This window comes from Lonchura striata, chromosome 1 (genome assembly GCF_050655825.1).
Source record: "Lonchura striata isolate lonStrDom1 chromosome 1, ASM5065582v1, whole genome shotgun sequence".
Classification (NCBI taxonomy): domain Eukaryota; kingdom Metazoa; phylum Chordata; class Aves; order Passeriformes; family Estrildidae; genus Lonchura; species Lonchura striata.
The window spans coordinates 28,305,894-28,325,647 of record NC_140703.1 but is presented as its reverse complement, the minus strand read 5'-3'; the positions used below and the strand labels follow the sequence as shown (position 1 = coordinate 28,325,647).

The following is a 19,754-nucleotide window of genomic DNA, read 5'->3' as shown; positions in this document are numbered from 1 at the left end:
CCTGCAGCCTTGAAAAGGAGGGATCGGTGGGAACCCAAACGCACAACACATTTCTCTGAACTTATCAAAGGAAGCCACATGCATCTCATTAGCATCACACACACACACAGAAGTTACCTCTCGGGGAGGGTACTGGAGAGGCTCACAGGACAGCTGCTCGATGGAGCATTGGCAGGAGACCAGGTATCCCAGTTGCTGGAGTGGCTCCAGAAATTGAGCAGAATGGAGAAAGTGGGAAGAATATAATAATCCTGATGAAAACAAAGTGTTGGGCTACTATTTTATGTGAGCTGCAGCAAGAACAACAATAAAAGCTCTGAGGTAAGGACCATTCTTTAGCAAAACTGTTCTGTGGAGGCTTGTAATGAGTTTCACTTACCTAAAAATAGTGTTCAAGTTAACACAGTGTACCCTTATTTGTGGGATAGTGATCCATCTTTGTGCCCCACCAGATGTTACTTCATTAATTATTGACAACAACATGGCATTTCTATAGCACTTCATAGTGTTAAGAGAGTTTTATAAATAGATAGATAAAAAATTAATCAATCAATTTTGTTAGACAATTAACTAGCATCCACCATTTTACTCTGAGATGATGCCAAGATTTTCTTTTTTTTCAAAGTGTGCAAGAAGAGAAAGACTGAGCTTGCCAGAAAAAAGAGAGAAATGCTTCCAACCTAAAAAATGCGAAATAATTTCTGAATGTTAAGCAATGGGGTTAAATATTTAGAGCTTCCAAAAATTTTGGGCACTGGGATGGAATTCATCTCCCTCCCTTGATTGAATGCAGATGTTTGCATCTAGGCTGATGATTGTGGCCCTCCTTTATAGTCAGCAAAAAGAAATGAACCGTGCCCTTCAAGTGCCTGTTAGTTGTGGCTGATTATAAAAAGAGATATTGTAGATGTCAAGGTCTGACGTAGGCATTGCACAGCTGGGGGAGATGAATCCTTCCCTGACATCTCCTTTGAAAATCTGTCAGGGAAAATATTTTGAGCTCCAGCCCTGGAGCTGCTGCAGTTTAGGTCTTTCAAAAGGATGCAGGATGGTGCCTCAGGGGAAGGATGGCCAGACACGTGGTGGGCACAGGTCCCAGCTAGCACAAGAGTGGTTCTTGCTCTGCAAAGGCATTGCATAAGGAGGGCACCTGCCAGAGGGCAGGGAAAGCAAAATCTGCTCCTCCAGTGCCTCTGCGTGGGCTCTGCCTCTGAGCTGCACTGCTGCAAAGAGTAAATGTCTGAGAGCTGGGTTGTGAAGGAAACTGTTGCCCAGGAAGACACGGGCAGCTCCATCCTGCCTGTTTGCTTTGTGTTGAAGTTGTGGTGATGCTGGGGCTCCTGCTGGTTGCTGTAAGCACAGTGGGTCCGTGGTCACTGGCTGCTGCGTACCCTGCCTCCCTGGCTCTGTGCCTTGCATGGCCTCTATGGGCTCAGAGGGACTGAGGCAGCAAGAGGAAGAGTCATTCCTGATGAATAGGAACAGTACCCAGAAACAGGTCGCAGAAACCCTTGCTCTGTTGTGTCTGCAAAAGGGCATCAGAGCTGCTGGTACACTGAGATATGTGACTTCTTTCAGCCATTTCTCCACAGCAAATGAACGGGAGCAGAGAGAGCAAGGTGCTGAGGAACAAGAGAACAGAAAGCTGATATTGTGCAGGGAATACAGCATGCCCTTAAGGCTGAGAGATTTTAGGTGTAAAACACCAGGAACCAGGATCCCCTCCCTGCACAGCAGAAACCAGCACTCACCTGAGTTTTCAGAATTTCACCTTCCAGCTGACAGGACTGCAGAGCTGTTAGAGGAGACATAATGGGAGGAGAAAGGGGAAGGAAGAACTCCCATACACAGGGACAAAAATCCTATTTCTTCCTCCTGTTTTAAGACCAAGACCAGAACGGTTCTTACCTTGGAGACAGCAGCATACATCCCCACCAGTATTTTATAAATTTTCCTAAAGACTTTACCTGTCATTTTTTTAACATAATGTACAGTCACAGCAAAATGCACCAAATATTTAAGGGTCCAATACCATACAAAGCAAGTGCAGCACTAGTTATCATTACCATTATCAAGATGATACTAACAAGATAAGAAGATTCAGTTGTTATGTGTTGGGAGACCAAAAACATGGCCATTATCTTTTCAACTTTCTCCTATATAGGCTTTTCTATGTTCATCTCAGTTGCCCCTCCCCAAAATATTCATGTGTTAATTAATAATAATAATAAAAAAAAAGCGTTAATGGAAACTTAAGAATACTTGTAATGTGTTAACATAGATTTATACACTTCCTAAAGAATGCTTACAAATTTTTGAGTTTGTACTCCTGTGCAGTAGACCTCAATGGGGATTTCACTGGCTGTTCCCAGGATTGCAGATGGACATGCAGCTACACAGGCTGATGGCAAAGATGGGATATGTAGGAGAAGGCTACAAGCTCTTTTATGAAGTAATGGCCATATTTCTTCTGTTTTTCACTTTGTCCCTTCAAAAGAACTCTGTATACTTTCACATTGACAGCAGTATCTTGACTATGAATGATCTTTCACTGTTTTTGTTTGATAGTCTTCCTTTAAACCTCTGTCACATTACACAATTGTAAACTTATCGACAACAAAATTTTCTTTCACCATCACCACCAACTAGAAAACACTAGAGATGCCACTGGCATCTGTTGGATTTTCTCCTCTTTCTGTGGTTGTACCTGGTTCCTAGAAGAAACACTTCCCTGTTTGTCTTGTGCCACAAATGTTTGTGGCAACCAACCTCCTAGCACAGAGAGATAATTCCTGCCCTAAGGACCTCTTGACTGCAGTTAGGAGAAAAGAAAATGCTTCAGAACTCTTATCTATTTAGATATATATTTAGACATATTTCAATATATATAATGTGTATATATATTTTTCTAATTAACTTTTTGTTTTTGTTTTGTTTTGTTTGTTTCAGCAGCTATACCCAGTGGGTCAGATTAATCCCTGGTAAATTGTTACTAATCTCTGTATACATATTAACCTAATGTTTCCAGGCAGACAGAGAAACTGCCTGGCCACTGTGTGCACAGGTTGCTTTCAGTGGGAAGAAGCAGATTTTGCAATCTCAAAGGAACTGTTCCTTGCAGTCCAAGCCGAGAAACTGGCCAAACTTTTGACAGCATGCAATTTCCCCATGAGATTTTAAGTACAGGTTGGGATAAAATAATGTTTCTGAAGGAATTATGATACTTGCCATTCTGATTGTGGGAAATGTGGAGTAGTAAAGTATAAAGCATATTTCATTTTCTTTGTAACCCTCCAGGAGTGTTACTTAGGGCTGTTGCTCAAATCACCTGAATAATTTTGCTCTTCCCCATGTTTCCTTTTAATAAAGATGCTTCTATCAGTACATCATTATTCAGTTCCTAGGAGCAGAACAGCTAAGAAGACTTTCCTGGTTGCAATCATTAATGGCACCAATCAAACCTGAAGCTGAAATACCCCAAATTTATTTAATCTCAGCCTCCTGCCAGGCTTCAGAATTAACTATTTGCACATCTTCTGTTGTTTTACTTGCGTTAAGACCTTCCTGCTATTGCATAATGGACTAAGGGATCATAAACAAAGAGATCAAAACACAAATCTTAAAATATGTTTCTTTTCGGGATGAAATGTGACCTGGGTCTACTCTTAGCTGTTTTTTTCAAAAGTGAGTGCAGGATAAGAAGACGCAGCACACAAGATTTCACCTCACCTTTCTTGATGCAGGACCGTGACCCTTGCACTCGCTGTATGAGCCCTGGGATTATACCACACGTTGCCACTAGATGTCAAACTGTGTCCCAAATCCCACCAATACCTCCAGCGATGAGTGATGGAGGGCCCTACGTGCTGCTCCTGCTGCAGCAACTGTGTCAGAGCAGATTGTAATTTTACTTCAGAGGAAAATGGCAGACAAATGGTTGAATTAAGGGGCTTTAGTTACTGCAGACACAGGGATTCCTAAATGGGTATTTTGCCCAGAGAGGCAGGATCAGGTGTTACTAACAGCTACTAACTACCATTTTGTTCAAAAATTAAATCTACCTGCTTGCACCATCTATGAAAGAAAAAAACGAATATAGATCCATAGGGGAAAAGTTAATTTACCAGCAAGTGAGGCTAAATTATTCCTTTGTTCCCTCTTGGCAAGTTTTAGTTGCTTTAAAACAAAAATCAGTAAGAAAAACTGAGGAGTCCTTAGTTTAGGACTGCAGCTCTAGCAGCATTCGTACATGAGGCACAAAAATCATGATCAGTGTTTGGATCAAGAGTTCCCCTGCGTGCAACAAAACCCACAAGAGCAGCTTATTCCTTCAAGTAGCTTAATCTGGAAGTGATGGAGGTGCTGCCTTGCAGATGAGCTGCACACTGAAGCCCCTAATGAAAGGTGTTAACTACAACTCCTGTGTTTCCTTCCTCAGGAGCGACCTATGGCGCTGTGACCCTGGACAGGTTTGAACTCCTACCTACCCTGAGTTTGATTTCTCAGATGCGTTCTTCTTTTTGTTACCTTCAGGCTTGATTGACAGCTCATTTACCACCCAGGTAAGGTTGTTTCTCAACAGGAGGTGAAGAAATTCCCATCTAACTGAATGCTTTCTCCATGAAAGGATGAAATCTTGCCTTTACCATGTGTTGGAAAATACAGTTTGTTAGGTGTAGGTTTCTGAAAGGACATGGCTTGGGCTCTTTTTAGCCTCACCAGCATCCTTCCCGTTTCTACCAAAAATAAACACAGAGAAGCCTTTCTGCTTTAGCACTTTTAAACTTTCTTGGCTTTGTCACAAGTTGTGTCACAGGATGTCCTACATCACCACAACATACCACATCACCACAGCATGACATGGGCTGAGATCAGCCGTGTGTGGGGAAGTATCTGTGCCTCTCCTGCCTTCAGTTCCTTGTCATCATCTCCCACTGCATCGAGAGTGATCAAGTACACCAGGTGCAGAGCCTCCCTCCACAGCCTAGTCAGGAGGATTTCATCATCTGGCTTTGACCTTCTCATTTAGCCCTTCTGAAAAGCATAAGGCACCCAAGGTGCCCCCCTGAGTACAGCCTCAGCTCTTTCCATATCCATTTCCCACATACGCTTGCATGCAAAGTTTAGTCATGGCTCATGTCCCTAACTGGTTCCTCCTCAATTCCCTCCTCCTGTGCTCCCTTTCTGTGGCTGGCAAGCAGCCCTGAGGCACAGCTCTGTAAGGACAGAGGGTCTGGTCCAACCTGGCAGGGTGGCTGGCTGCCTCCCACACAGGGAACGGGGGCTCTGGATAGCCCAAGAGCTGGGTGGGAAGGGAAGGAAAGGCTGCCTGGGCCCGAAGTCCCCATCTGAAGATATTGTGTCATGGCCCACAGCAGGTCCTCTTTGGCAGTCCTGCTTTATTACATGGAGCAGCAAGTCAGAGAGGAGGGTCTCCTCTCAGACAAAAGTTGCAGAACAAGCATGGTTAAGAAAGCTGCTGGGTCTGGTTATTCATCCCCAAAGCTGTCTCTCCAGCCAGAAAATTTCATCTTGACACATGAGGAGGGCCTCCTCAGCAAGCGTGCTCTATCCAAACCAGTAAAGAAAGGGCCTTGTGCCAACCAAACCAGGCCAAAACTATGCAATCAGACCTCCAGCATGTTTAAAAATATCTCTGGGTCCCTGTACATCCCACTTCTCCTGGCTCCCTTTCTGTTTCTCAGTGTGAGGAAGGAATCTCTAGCTAGCTGAGGTTTGGGATGTGGTTGAGATGTTTCAGTGGCAAAAGGGTGGAGCTCTCATGTTTTCCTCTTTTTCCACAAAGTGCTCTTGGGCAGTGACTGTCCAAAGAAACCATGTTGATTTTCCTCTCCACCCCCTGCCTCTCCTTCCTTCATTTGGAAGGCAAACGAAGGAGCTCAGGGATGACAGGAGCAAGCAGCAAGCCGGAGCTTTGCACCAAAGCTCTCATCAGAGCAAGGTGTGGCCAGCACAGCACAGCAGGGGCCAGCCAAGACCAGCACTTCCCTTCAAAGAGCCCTCCTTCCTACCACACCAACACTGGGACACCCTTTCATGGGATTTCCTTACTGTGGCAACACACACAGTATTTAAAAGAAGGATCATTTTGGGGCTATCCCTGTGTCACTACCTGCTCTACTTACTGTAATAGTTGCCTCCAGCAACCACACAACAGATTATTGGGGCAGGGATGGGGACATGGAGAACACGAAGGTGTCCCAGGATAGCAGTGAAATGAAGAGGCTTTTGGCAGCTTGACAACGTAATTTCTCTGTCATCATTGCTCTCTCTGAATTTTAGATCTGAGGCTACATCCTGTTCTGAATATAATGAAAAAGTTATTCCCCTTCAATGGCTTGCAGTCTTACACTTAAATCTTTCTCCCTTCAGCATCCTCCTTAAGTGAAAGACACAGTGTAAAAGTTAACAGCACCTGAAAGCAATAATGATGATCTTTTTACAATCAAACATTAGCATGAGACTGTGCTCTTGATTTTTCTCAGGCCATATGGTCTCACTTGTCACAGCTGGCCCAAATAAATGCCTGAAACCACAACTAGTCAAAGTTCACAGTCAATCCATGGACAAGAGGAAGAAACTGCAGAAAACTTACCAGATAGCCTGAGATAATAAAGAACCTGAGGAAATTTCAATCTGCTCTGGGATACTCCAAAAGTAGAGAAAGAAGTGAAATTTGCTGAATAAACAATTTATGGCAAAATTATTCACTGAGATTAGAAGCCAAATAAAAGAAGGGAGAAGGATCCAGAATGCTTTATGGTAATAGAAGGTATGATGTATTGGCACAGGAGGAATGTACTTCCTAGGAGAGATGACAAAGGGGATTTGTCTCCTTATTGGCATTTTTCAGAAGCACAAGAGGTAAGACTCGAGAAGAAAAATAAAAGCCATTTTTATCCACAACCTATAGATCCTGGGGCCCCAGAGCTGAGCTATCACATCTTATTTGTATATCCTACTCCCCTTGTGTGTTTTACCAAGATGTTTTCTTTTCTCTCATTTCATATTTTCAGCAAGTGCTATTGTTCTGCAGTCTCCAAATGGGCTCTGGGAGCCCAAGGACGGCACAAAAAGCTGAAGGATGGGAAACATTGTACCCGGAAAGGGCAGAGCAGGAGGACTCATAGGGGTGACAGAGACTCCAAGGTCTTCTGGAAATGCGGTGCCTAGCTGTCCCTGATGCAAGAGCTGGGCTCAGTGCTGTGGCATTTCACAGTGAGTTCAAAAAGTGTTTATAACCCTCAGCTATTGAGTGGCTGTGGTTTCACATACCTGCAATAAGCAGGAGCTAGTGTTGGCCTAGAGTGAACAGAAAAAACAGTGTTTTGTATTTTTTTTCTTTTGTTTGGAGGCTGCTAAGCACATACTGGGTGTTGGGGGTCTCCACTGCTATCTACTTCTTCTCTGGCCATAAAGAATGAGCAAAGCTAGCAAACACGTGAGAAATCATGTTATTTATTGCAAAGGTTAACCTGAAAAGAGATGATCTAGCTCAAACTAATTTGTGGGTAGCCCAGAGAGTTTACAAGGGAGACAACTGTGAGTTGGCACAAATTGGGGTATCTTAGAAAAGCATTTGGAGTTTCCACATGACTGATATATGATTATGTCTGTTTGAGATGGTGTGCTTTAAAAATATCAGATAGCAAAAAAAGGATGATTGGCGTAATCTATTTTAATTATGCTTCATATTTGTAGTTATTTCTAAAACTCTATAAAAATTACCAGAAAACAAAACTGAACTGAACTAAAAAGGTTGCTTCCTGTTAGCTGGTAATTAAAACATCCTGATTTGAAACTAAATATAGTTTTTCCTCTAAATTTGGTAATTTTTTGCTAGACTGGGCTCTCTGCACATGTAAATAGAACAATCTAATCACTCACTTTTATTCAAATCCACAATTTGCATTTACTTATGTTGGAAAATAGCGAATGGCTTTGCTTATTTATGTGATAATTATTTTTTTACTTTGATTTGTGTCAAGCTATTTTTAGATAAAAATTTGAATTCAATTAAGATGCAGAAAGACATAATTTAAATTCTACTTTTTATTTGATAATGGAGCTACCCAATAGTTGTGCAGGACATAGAAGCTGATAAAACTGATTTAGCAAGGAAAGGAAATATTATCTGTAGGTGTGAATTTAATTGATTCTTTTTGGTTCATATGTCTTACAAGGTTTTAGAGTGAATAGATCTCAGCCTTTCCAGCCTCACTTACAGTGAGACAAAAGAAGAAAATCTAGTCTTCCTCGGTTTTCCAACTTGCTATGAACTTTGTAGTTCTGGTAAGACCATAGTTTTGGAATAAAAATAATAATAAATAATCAATAAATTTAAGAAAACCTCCCAGAACTTCCAGGAAAAGTCTGAAAATTGTAGGGAAAGAAGCTCTTGGACTTCAGCAGATTTTTCTATTTTTTTCAGTGGTGACTTACCTCACGTTGCTGGTGTGAGGATAGACCTTTAATACACAAAATTTCCCATTGATTTCTTAAACAGCTTCATTTTCTAAAAGGAAGGTCCATTTAACTTCAAAGCTAAAAACATAATTAAAAACCCCAAACCAGCTATGCTTGCACCCCTAGCAGTCATCCCATTGCTCCTGCTCATTTCACATCTAAATAGAAGTTTCTGCAAGAGGCTCCTCCCAGAACAGGACCCATTCTGCAATCACCAAACACAGGTTTTTGTTGCATGTTCCTCAAACAATTAGCACCACCTCAGCAGCCATTTCACTGCCATCCCTAATCTTCTCAGGATGTCATTAATCCACCTCCTCCTGATTCTCCCTGCTGGCAACATTTTCCATTTCATGTTCAGCTGAAGCTTTCTCCACCTGACTCTGTTGCCACAACGGGTCAAAAAAGGACCCCAAGCATGAAATCTCCCTGGTAATTCAAACAATTGCTCAGCAGCTTTCTTCTAGGTAAGGGGTTGCAGCACTATCTTGGAGAGTCAGGAAAGGATGTGGCTGCAGACCAATCCCTGTCACATCTCCTAAGCAACCACTGAAATAGATGAACAGTCTTTTCAAAATGGCATAATGATAAAGTGATTTGGCAAAATGTGAATATAATTTCCTGTTGACTGTTAAGGCTCCATAAATGATTTTTAGTCACTGAGCACAGTGGATCTGTGTTCTGCAATAAACAGCAAGTATGAAATAACCTCCTTCTCTATTGCAACACAAACCAAGATCACAGATTTCTTGTTTGGCCTGTGTGCACTAAATCAGGAGCTGCTACAGAGACAGGCCTCTTTTTCTCAGCTTGATATCCAAAATTTTCCAAGTTTTTTGGGTTTGTAGCTTTAAAATTTCTCTATGCACTAATGATTGCTGTAGCTTTTTTGGTAGTGGTTTATCCTGAAATCTTAAGAGTCTTACAAGAAGCCCCCTGACACCAGGAGCTGGGACTTCGTGGCAGTTGCTGTGTGACAATAATATTAGAATCCAGAAAACTCAACACATACTGGGTTTTCTAATAACTCCCTTATCTTCTATGACAAAGGCAATTCCCAATTGACTCAGTTTTATTGAAGGCCTTTGAGTTACTCAAATTATCTTCTGTGATATGCTGAAGTGCAACACTGTAGGGTCTTTCATGCTGTATCCTATAGACCCTGTCTGCTAGGGGTCAGTCTAAAATGCAGCCTCTCCTTGATGCATTAATTTCTTCCTTTTACTGATTTACCTGTAAAACATGAATTTTAGCACTTGGGTAGTTCCTTGTACCCTCCATTCATATACAGTTTCCCCGTGAGACTGCTTTCCTACGAAGCCCATGAATCAGTGTTGTGTGCCCATGGTCTCAAAATATTATTATCTACTTATTTTTGCCCCAGCTGCATTTTTCATGACAGCATGCGTTCTCCTAAGCTGTTCTTAAAAGTTGGTTCCATTTTCAAGTTGGAAATACTTGGTATTGTTACAAAAAAATGCTATATAACTCAAACCATTGGATTTGTCCCAGCACCTCTTAAATTTGCCAGAGTACTGTGTGTATGGGGTGATCAGTGGAGTGAGACTATGACACTGGCACTGGGGTGGCATGCACTCCTGCCCACCTCCTCACAAGAGATTTATACCACTCTTCTCAGGCAGGACTAGATGTCTGTGGTTTAGGCAGATATTTTTCTAGCTAGTCTTTCTGTAAATTTTGCTATCATTCTGGTACTCAGCACCTTTCTTACACAGCTGGAAATGTTGCCACTTTTTTTTTTTTTCCCCCCAAGAAAACCTCTCTTAGTGCTTATGGGTTTAAAGGAAGACCCAAATCTGATCCAGCTGAAGGATGTTCCTGGAATCTCCCTCAGGGATACACATGTCCTTTTCTGGCTAGAGATATTTCGGCTCAGAGGGTCAAAAGAAGCAGCAAAGTTGGAACTTAAGGTAGTGGAACAAATCCATTTTGGATGCAAATCTGTGATTTCCAGTCTCTCATCATTTAGGCTGCTGTGGATTAGGCAGACCTCTCAGACTTAAAAAAGACTTTCATTCTCTCTTCTCCCTTATATGGTTTTTTTGTTTGTTTGTTTGTTTTTTACTTTGGCTCCTTTTGTTTAAAACAAGCAGAAGTAACCTTATTCTTGCTCTGCACACCAGTAGGGCTGGGGCTGCTTTTTCTCTCCCCTTACAGTGCTGCTGTAGCAGAGAATGGTGGCCAAACACCACAAGAGCACAGAAAAGAACAATGGGGTGAGGGAGAAGGGCATCTGACCACACCTGTAACCCTATATGTACATGAGCAGCTCCTACTACAATCAGGGCAGAGATAGCAAAAGCTTTCCAGGAACAACCTGCTGCTAAAATGTGCTCTGGCAGGAATACAGGATTGGGGGTGAGGGAGAACACAGAGCAGATCTTGCTTTGCTCCTTGCCATGCTGATTTGCTGTCTCTTGGCATTCCCTCCGTGTCTTCTGACACCTCCTCAAAGACAGTCCTCGGGGCAGGGCCACACCACAGAGCTCTTGCAAGGGGGAAAAGGCCATGGTGGAGGTTGGAGTGAAGAGGCACGATTGCTTCCCATTTCTCAGTACAGTATGTTACAAGGGGCCCATTGCAAAGCTTGGCCGCCTGACAGTTTCGTTTGCAAGAGCCTTGGCCCCTCTCCAAGCAATTCTTTCAGGTCTCATTGTTTGGAAGGAAACAAACAAGGGGAACAGCACTGGGTGGGCACACCAGAAGAGGGTCTAAATATAGCAGGGCAGCATTAGGGAGCCAGGCTTTCTAGCCAAAGCTTACTCCAAAGATGACAATCCCGCTCTGCTAGTCTACAGAAAAGACACCAGATCTGCTGTAGGCACCCCAGTTACACAGGAGAGGGCTCTCGAGATGTCCCAGTCCTCTTGGCCACCTACACTAGCCATAAAAGTTGAAAGCAGACTGTTAAGCTGAGTAAGTAATTGCAAAGCACAAAGAGAATATAACCAGTTTTAACCTGAAGTCTTCTGAGTAGTTTCTGCTATAATTTACACCCAGTCTAACTTCAGCACGAGTCAGGAAATAATCTGAACTACAGATTCAGGCAATGAGGTGTAAGAATGAAGGCAAGCCAAGAGCCCTTTCGATCTGTGATGGAAAGAAGGGAACTTTGTGCCACCTTTGCTTGGAGGTGCTGAGACTCAGTAGGATTCAAACTAAATAATTTTGCTGACAGCACTGCAGAGCTGGTGACATTTCTGAAAGCAAAGGAAAAGAGAAAACATGTGTGCTAAAGAAGTTTAAAAACATCCTCTTTAACTTGGCATATCCCCACAGAAAACACATCCCTCTAGAACAGCCAGGGCACAGGTAAGGAAACGTTAAAGGAGAATCGTGGCTTTTTCTGACGTAGTTATGGGGGATTTAATTTTACACATCCTGAGCAAGGGGACACTCAAAGGAGTTTCCCCACAGAGCTGCTTTTCCTGCTTAGTACCTTCAGCATTTGAGAGCACAGTAGAAAGGCAAGTTGTTTTTCCACTTAACCTAGGGGCATGCCTGACCATGAAGAGAGATGTGGGGTGAGGCAGGAAGAAAGAACACGAAGGAAGAGGGAAAATGATCAGCCTTGCAGAGGAGACAATAGGAGATCATTTGTGCAGACCCACCAGAGCATTTCCTACAGGGATGTAGCTCAGCAAGCAGAAATAAGAAACAACAAATGTGCCAGAGCCTGCCACATGCAGGAACACCTGGCCTTGCCTGATGCAGCTGCCAGCACTCTCTACCCCTCACAGCTGCCAGCCCTCGTTAGAGGTGTCTGCAAAGAGGACATGTGGCTTTTGTAAACTTGTATTTCCTCTCTTCCCCCTTGTATTTCCTCTCTTTGATGCCACCAAATCATGCTTTGCCCTGCTATAGACAGAGAAAAGGTGTGAAACAGCAGACTGTCCTCGCTGAAGACCACCATCATAGCTGGTGATTCTTCGTAGGAACTCATTCTTGTGCTGGATGTTCAGGCACAACAGAAGGAATCTTAGTTGAAAGCTTGTGCTAAAACAAGATATAAGTCTCTCATACAAAAGATGATTCATGCAAGTCAACAAGAGAAGACCTCAGAATAAAAGAACTCAGGTTTTAAATGACTTTTAAAAATAGCATGTAACAGGCTAGCTTTTATCCCTAAAATAGTAAGTGTCCCCTGAGCTATTTGTTGAGATTTTTATTTCCAACAACAACAACATTATTATGAAACAGCCCTTATCTTCTACAGAAAGTGACCAAAATGGATGATTGCTGGGGCAAACCCCTAAATCCACTTCTTTTCCCCCTTCCAGCTTAGTCCTTATAATAGAGGTTAATTGTCAGCCCTTGGCCTTGAGTCACCATTAAAATAATGCAAGGCTGCCGTTTTTATGCAGTCAGGTTAACCCACAACTTCCTTGTCCTGTGGCAACATGATTAGCAGAACGGATGATAAGAGAGGTACATCTGAAGGTGGAAATACAGGCAGTGAAGTGGGTGCTGGTTTCAGTGCTCTCTGCATGGTGATGAGCTGGGCTAATCAGAAATTATGCACGTGGGGTTTTTTTACAGAGTGCTGCAAATGCTGTTGTTTGGCAGAACTGAGGACAGGAGAGACAAAATAGTTTATTTTGTTTTATTATAGGCCTCTGGCTCAATAGATTTTTCATTACTGTTAGAACAGTGTTTATAGGCTAAAGGGCTGGGGAAACTGCAACAAAATCAGTGGGTTGCAAATGTGGAGGAAGAGATTGATACTTGAAACTCTCCTTCTATCTCTTAGGATGTGGTAGTAAATCTGCCACATAGTGACAAAGCAAGGGGTGTCTGAAGGGAGAGAGAGATAGATCTCCTCAGGATTCTCTTTCCCAACTGAGTTTTCTCAGCTACTAGAGACTCTGTCTGTGCTTGAAAATTCTGATTATCACTTGTATTCACAGACTAGTAAGACATAAGAAGAAATGGCCTTATGGTTAAGACATTCCCCATGTTTACAGGTGTAGCTGATTGGGCTTTTTGCTGTGCTATGGAGTCACAATGTAGTTTTAAGCAAGCTCTTCAATTTCTGTGGGCCTCTTTGGTTAGCTGATTGGATGGAAAAAAGCAGGCAAAAACATTTCCTGGTTTGGTGGGAATCTTTATTGTTGATATTTGCAGTGAGGCAATGTGTTAAAGGAATCACCTCTGTGACACACTACCTTGCTTGTACTCAGTATAAAGTTGCCAGCTGTCTTTTCAAAGTTATTCAAAAATTTGCTGGCAGGATGCTCTCAGAAAGGCCTGTGTGACTTTGGAATGTCTCCAGCATGGAAATTTTCTGGTTTTCCTGCCTCACCAAATGGGTCATCCTGCTGGTAAGATGCTAGGAGGAGGTTCAGACCATGCCTCTGAGATGAAGGAAGGTTTTGCTAGCTGTGTGGCTTGTCTGAAAGATTTCTTTTCTCTTAATGTTTGTTTTACAATACTGTCATATATTACTGAGCTATCAATAGAGTTTTACACAGGGAGACACAAAGCCTTTCTGTAATGGTCATCATACTGTTTAAATAATGAACAGTTTGAGTCCCCAGTCAAGAATTAGACATCCTCTGTGCTAGATGCTGGACAAACACAGAATTAGGCAAATATCATGGTTCAAACAAGTTTGTGCTCTGAGTTAGGGAACGGAGATATGTTCCTCATCCTGTTTTCTGTATCCAAGACATCTCTGAAAGGACTGTGAACAGTGAGAGAAGGCAATCTGGCTAAAAACATAGTTGTATGCTTTGTAGTTGTGCTCAGTATGGTCAGTACTGAATTATCATGTTATATTGGGGTACTTAGAATCATGTAGGTTGGAAAAGACCTTTAAGATCATTGAGTCCAGCACTGCCAAGTCCATCCCCAGACCTCATACCCCTGGCTACACTGTCATGTCATGGACAGTAAGCAGCAGCAAGGAGACTTGGTAGCATGTGTGAGGTGCCTCCTTCATTTGTTCCTGAGCTGCTGGGATCTGCAAAGTAGCTGACAAAACAGTTGCACAGGGCAGAGAGGCATATTAAAGAAAAACACAGAACAAAGTATGTCAGGGTGTAGGTCAAGAGGGTAGAAGGCAAAAAGAGAGGTGGGAGCTGAGGAGACAGGGCTTGTGTGGCTGAGAATGGGTGGAATTAGGAACCAAGAGTTGTGGATGCCCTGTGACAAGGATCAACCCCATACTCTGTGGTTCAAAATGTACTCAGAGAAACAAAAGAACTCCACGCCAGTCTTTGGCTTCACAATACACTCCAGCTTTGGCCACAGAGATGGGAGTAGACAGGAAACTGCTCTGGAGAGGGGCAGGAGAGGAAAGAGAGTATGCTGAGGGGTGGGGAGGGAGGGTGAACTGGCGTGTCAGAGTCTAACAATGAACCGTCTGTGTCAGGAAAACAGACGCACTCGGCAGGGCTATTTTTAGGGGTTCAGATCTCCCCCTCTCTGAGTCTGCCTCCCCCCCTCTTCTGTGCTGAGTGGCGCCTGGCAGATTGGTGGAGATTTAAAGGCCACAGATAGGAAAGAGCTCAAACACAATGAAGGAAATGCAGCAGGGAGGGGAGAGATGGATGCTCAGAAATAGCCTGTGTGACGCCTCAGCCACGGCCCCAGCTCTTAGTGGAAGGGGAAGAAATATTTAGACCTAATGGCCAAAACTTGTTCCCCAGGCTCTCAGAGGGCTCCTGGTGTCACTGATACCTTGTCTGTGAGAATGGAGAGAACTGTGAAGAACTGTAAAGTCATTATCTGTGCTGTGCTCATTCACACACGAGGCTGGCTCACCACATCCGTTCTCAAGCTGAAGGGTGGGTGAGGCAGGGCAGATCAGCAGTGAAGCAAGGTGGGAAGGTGCCCCACCTTCCTGCATGAACCTGTGGCCCTCACTGACAGTGAGGCCTTTGTAACTGACTTAAAATCCTGACCTATATTTACAGGTTAAAAGGGAAGGAACTAAAGTCATTGTCAGGGGTCATGGCTTTCAGATTTGGGCTGTGGCACTGTGGGGCTACTGGTCATCACACTCTGCACATGTTGGCACAAATGAGGAAGGAATCTATGGAAAGATGCTATGAGAACCCTGATGTGGCTTGGTGTTGCTCCTATTCTGCATTCACTTCTTTCTTTTTCTATTTTTTTAAGGAGGGAGAGAATCCCCCATTCTTTTCCATCTGTTTAACCTTGAATTCTATTTTGCTTTCCATACTTCTTGCCTGAGATCTTTTCCTCTTCAGGTTTGCCTGATCTTGTCTGTAAAATCTTTCAGAGGAGGGACACTGGCTCACTCCTTAGCCCTGCTCACTCAAGCTAGTTCCGAGCCCTGCCTCCTGGGTGCGCAAATCCAGATTTCGTATTTTTTCCTCTCTGGAGAACATCGCCCCTTTCCCTCAGAAAAATCCTTGGCTCAGCACTGATTTCAGGCTCCGATATGAAGTGCTTTATTTGTAAAGCCTCCCTTGTTTGGCTCCTGCTCACCTTGCCTGACCTTCTCCTCCTCCTTCTCCTCCTCCTCCTTCTTCCCCTCCTCTTCTTGGCTACAGGCTCCCTGGGCACTCCTGTAGCAACCTCCCCTCTGTCCTCTTGCTGAACCTTATCCTGGCATGGGAATAGCCACCCCTGTAGCCCAGCCTGCCTGGCAAGAGCTCTCCTGGAGCTTCTCAGGATTTCTTTCTGTTGCTGCAGCACACGCCTCTTTCATCCAGCTTGCCATGCCATTTCCTTTCTCCTCCCTCCATGGGAACGAGGAGCTGGGCAGCAAACCTATAGCATCTGAAATAGCTTCTGTGAATAAAGTGGGAATATTCCCTGGATTGTTTCTCACTTCTCTTCCCTCTGCTTGTGCTTCAGATACTGTTTTTTCTTGTCATGGGGGTGCCAGTCTCTCTGCTTTCCCCACTACGGTACCATGGTGGTGATGGCTGTTGGTGCAGCCTGCCACTGGACACTTAGGGTCCAGGGTCCTGGCTGGAATCAGGGCAGTAGACCACAGATCCCATATAACCAAAATGAGATGGCAGCACCTAATTTCTGCAGTGTTCATCAGCCAGCAAGACCCACCACCATGACTTCCAAAGATGGCACCAAGAAATGGTGCTTCCAGCTGAATATGCCTGCAGGCCTGTAATAAACACCACGGGCTGAGGGTGATGTGCTGATCCAGCAGTGCTGCTGAGTGCCCATGCTCTGGGACAGTGAACCTTGGAGCAGGGCTGTGCAAGGGAGGGGAGGGGGTCCGTGCTGCACAGGGTTCTTGCCTGAACCTGGGGCCAGAACTCCCTCGCTGGTGGCATGAGGAAGCTTAACTTATGGAGGGGGTGATTTTATTTTTTAAATTTATTTATTTATTTGTTTATTTATTTATTTATTTATTTTTAAATGAAGACATCCTCGTCTGAAGATATTCTGTTTGGATAGACTTGCAAGAGGAGTGTAGAGAAACCATATCTAAGATGATGGAGGGCAATGGAGATGGGACAGGAGCATGATGTAGAGGGTCACCAGATGAAAGCACAGGTGCACATAGACCCTGGTAGTGATGTGACCTCCATCTGATGTAGAGCAGTGGAGGAGACCAGCACAGTGATATTAAACATCTTGTTTAGCTCAGGAAGGGAGGAGTCTGCAGAGGGGAGTTCAGGGCTTCAAAGAAGATGGTGTGGTTACTCACCATGGTGAACTTGCTCTCTCACTGTTGGTCCTGTGTGGGGACTCAGCCATGTGGGAAAGGGCTGCTGAGTGCAGCAGGACACGCCTCCTCCCTGAGGGGCTAGGACAGGGCTTCATCTTCCAGCCACCCAGACAGGGGGAGGATGGGCTGGCAAGGCGTCCAGGTCTGAGCGTCCTGTTGTCTGTGCAAGCTGTCTGAAGTGCAGCCCTTGGCAGGCAGGCAGGATGCACTGTGGCACGCGATGGCTTTGGCGGCATGGCAGTGCGGGGAGGGATTCAATGCTCTGACTCAACCTCAAGGTGCTGTGAGAAGTTCAGAATAATTCAAGGAAGTTCTAAGTGTTTCATGAGACTGAGGGTTCCTGAGAACAACGACTGGTCTGGTAGTGAGAGCTGAGTTTTCCTCCTTAGCCTGAGAGTGGGAGCAGAAGCAGGGACGTGACAGGCCAGACATCTCTGTGACACATTCTGGAAATCACTCTCCCCTCAACCCATCAGTCATCAACCTGTAAAATGGGGATAATTATGATAATTGCAGTGATAAACTGCACAATTGGAGCTATAACTGTGCAAGGTCCCTCACTAGGTCCCTTGGTGTTTTTACTTATGTGTGAAGTGGTAACATGCAACACCTCTAAAGGAAAAAAAAAGTCACTGTACCAACAGAACCTGAATTGATTTTGGCAGTGGTCAAATCTCAGACAGAGGCTTGATTTCTCTGAAAAATTACTCTCAAGTGAGTGAGGTGGTGAGTTTGCAGAGGGGTTCCTCTGACCCATGAGAGTGAAGAACCAAGGCTTGTGAAGGGAGGTGGGTTAAGGGTGTCCTTTGCCCTGTTTCCTGGCCAGTTTTCCTCCAAACCAAAACTACTTTCCTTGTCTTTGGCCCGATTTTTAGTGAAAAGCTGTAATATCCTGTTTTTCATTTGCTTGCTAATTTTTTAACCCAGACCCATACAGCTACATTTGCACAGTGTAAGAGGGGGTCAATGAAGCCTTGGGAGAGTTAATTTTGCCTCCTTGGGTATGCTGGTGGTCATACCCAGTCCCGTAATGAAATCTGAATTTCTGGGATAAAAATATATGAAGTAAGTGCAAGGAACTGCTGTAATGAGCTGGCATATGTGTGTACTGAAAACTGGACCAGGAAAGTATTTGTGAGGTGAAGGGGATGATGACACAGACAAGGCTCAGGGCCTGAAGGCAGACCTGTCCCATTTCCCTTCTTGCTGTACTGAGTCATTCCAGCTCCTTATCTAAATCCCTTTGTTGGTCAGGGGGAGCCTTTTTTGGGAGCTGACTCGAAAGTATGTGAACTCACATGCCCGAAGAGCATCTGTTTCTGCTTGCCGGGGAGGAGGGAGCTGAAGGTTTCGCTCCTTCCCCCTCTAATGCCCCGACGCTCGGACCCCTTCTTGCACTTCAGCAGCTCTGTAGAGGAAGGCAGACCCGGCAGTGACAGAGATGCTGGAGGGCAGGAAGGCGCCTCGCAGCGAAGGAGGCGGCGAGCGGAGGCAGGGATTCACTGGAGAGGCTCCGGGTGTCCCCGCTCGCCGCCGGACCCGGGCTGCGGGCTGCTAGGGCAGGAAGCGCCGGGCCGCGCCGGGGCTGCCTGGCCCCGCAGGGATTTCCTCCCGGGCAATCCGCTATCTGCCAGGGCAAATCTTCCCTCTGCCTCCCCCATCCCCATCCCTGCTCCCCCAGCTCCTCTCCCCGCCTTCCCTCAGCCTCTCGCTCACACACGCACACACACACGCACTTTACTGCCAAAAACCGTCCTCCGCCCCCCTCCTCAGCTAACTTCCTTTCAGCATTTTTTTTCTTTTTGAGCTGGATTATCCTAGGATTTGTAAAACGGGGGAAAGGAGAGAGCGACTGAGCAGGAGTCAGGACAGGAAGCTGGTTTCTCATTCCTCCAAGTGTCCAAAGCAGGAGGAGGGGAAGGGGGGGAGCCAAAGAGGAGCCTTGTGCAGACTCTTCCCCAGTCCCTTTTCATTAGTCCGTTTGAACTTCCAGTCTCCTCCGAAAGCCGAGAGGAGGACGACCAGACTGGGACGCCTTCTGCTGGAAGTGGCGACAGCGCGACTGACGAAAGCCAGAAGGTGGCTGTGGAGGGTCCCGGGATCGCGCTGAGGGAAAAGACGTCCTCCCACCATCTCCTGCCCCCAACTTGCCAGCTCTGATGCGGGCACCCACCCACCACCCACTTGCCTCTGATGAGAACCCTTCTGGGCTCAGGCTATGATCGCTGCTGCTGCGGGCTGTGGAGCCTCCTCTCGCCCTGACCTTCTTCTGCCACAGGAGCAGCCCAACATCTGGTGGGGATTAATGTTTACTTCTCTGGCTGGACGCTGTACGGGACCCCCGATGTTGCTCCCTGGGAGCGGGACACGGGCGGTGGTCTGAGGAGAAGAGCAAGAATTTTGTCGCCCAGCGTGAGGCCGGGGGGAGGGGGGCAAGGCAGGAGGGGGGTGAACCTCTTTTGGGACTAACCTCATGAAGAACAAGGGAGCCAAACAGAAACTCAAGAGGAAGGGAGCCGCGAGCGCGTTCGGCTGCGACCTGACGGAGTATCTCGAGAGCTCTGGGCAGGATGGTAAA

At 45.2% G+C, this 19,754-nt stretch overlaps 1 protein-coding gene and 1 long non-coding RNA gene across 2 annotated transcripts in view; both read left to right on the top strand.

The window, feature by feature from the left end:
• The first annotated feature begins 5,433 nt into the window (after nucleotides 1-5,433).
• LOC146768628 (uncharacterized) lies at nucleotides 5,434-15,328 on the top strand. Its single transcript, XR_014958422.1, has 3 exons — nucleotides 5,434-6,885; nucleotides 7,038-7,239; nucleotides 12,002-15,328. It is a non-coding gene; the product is annotated as an uncharacterized LOC146768628 (long non-coding RNA).
• A 2,433-nt stretch (nucleotides 15,329-17,761) lies between these two features.
• Nucleotides 17,762-19,754, top strand: part of ARHGAP31 (Rho GTPase activating protein 31) — a 60,861-nt gene continuing 58,868 nt past the window's right edge. Inside the window, exon 1 of the mRNA XM_021548869.4 lies at nucleotides 17,762-19,749. Coding sequence (XP_021404544.2) covers nucleotides 19,650-19,749 — 100 coding nt within the window. The 5' untranslated portion in view covers nucleotides 17,762-19,649. The remainder of the gene's footprint in view (nucleotides 19,750-19,754) is intronic.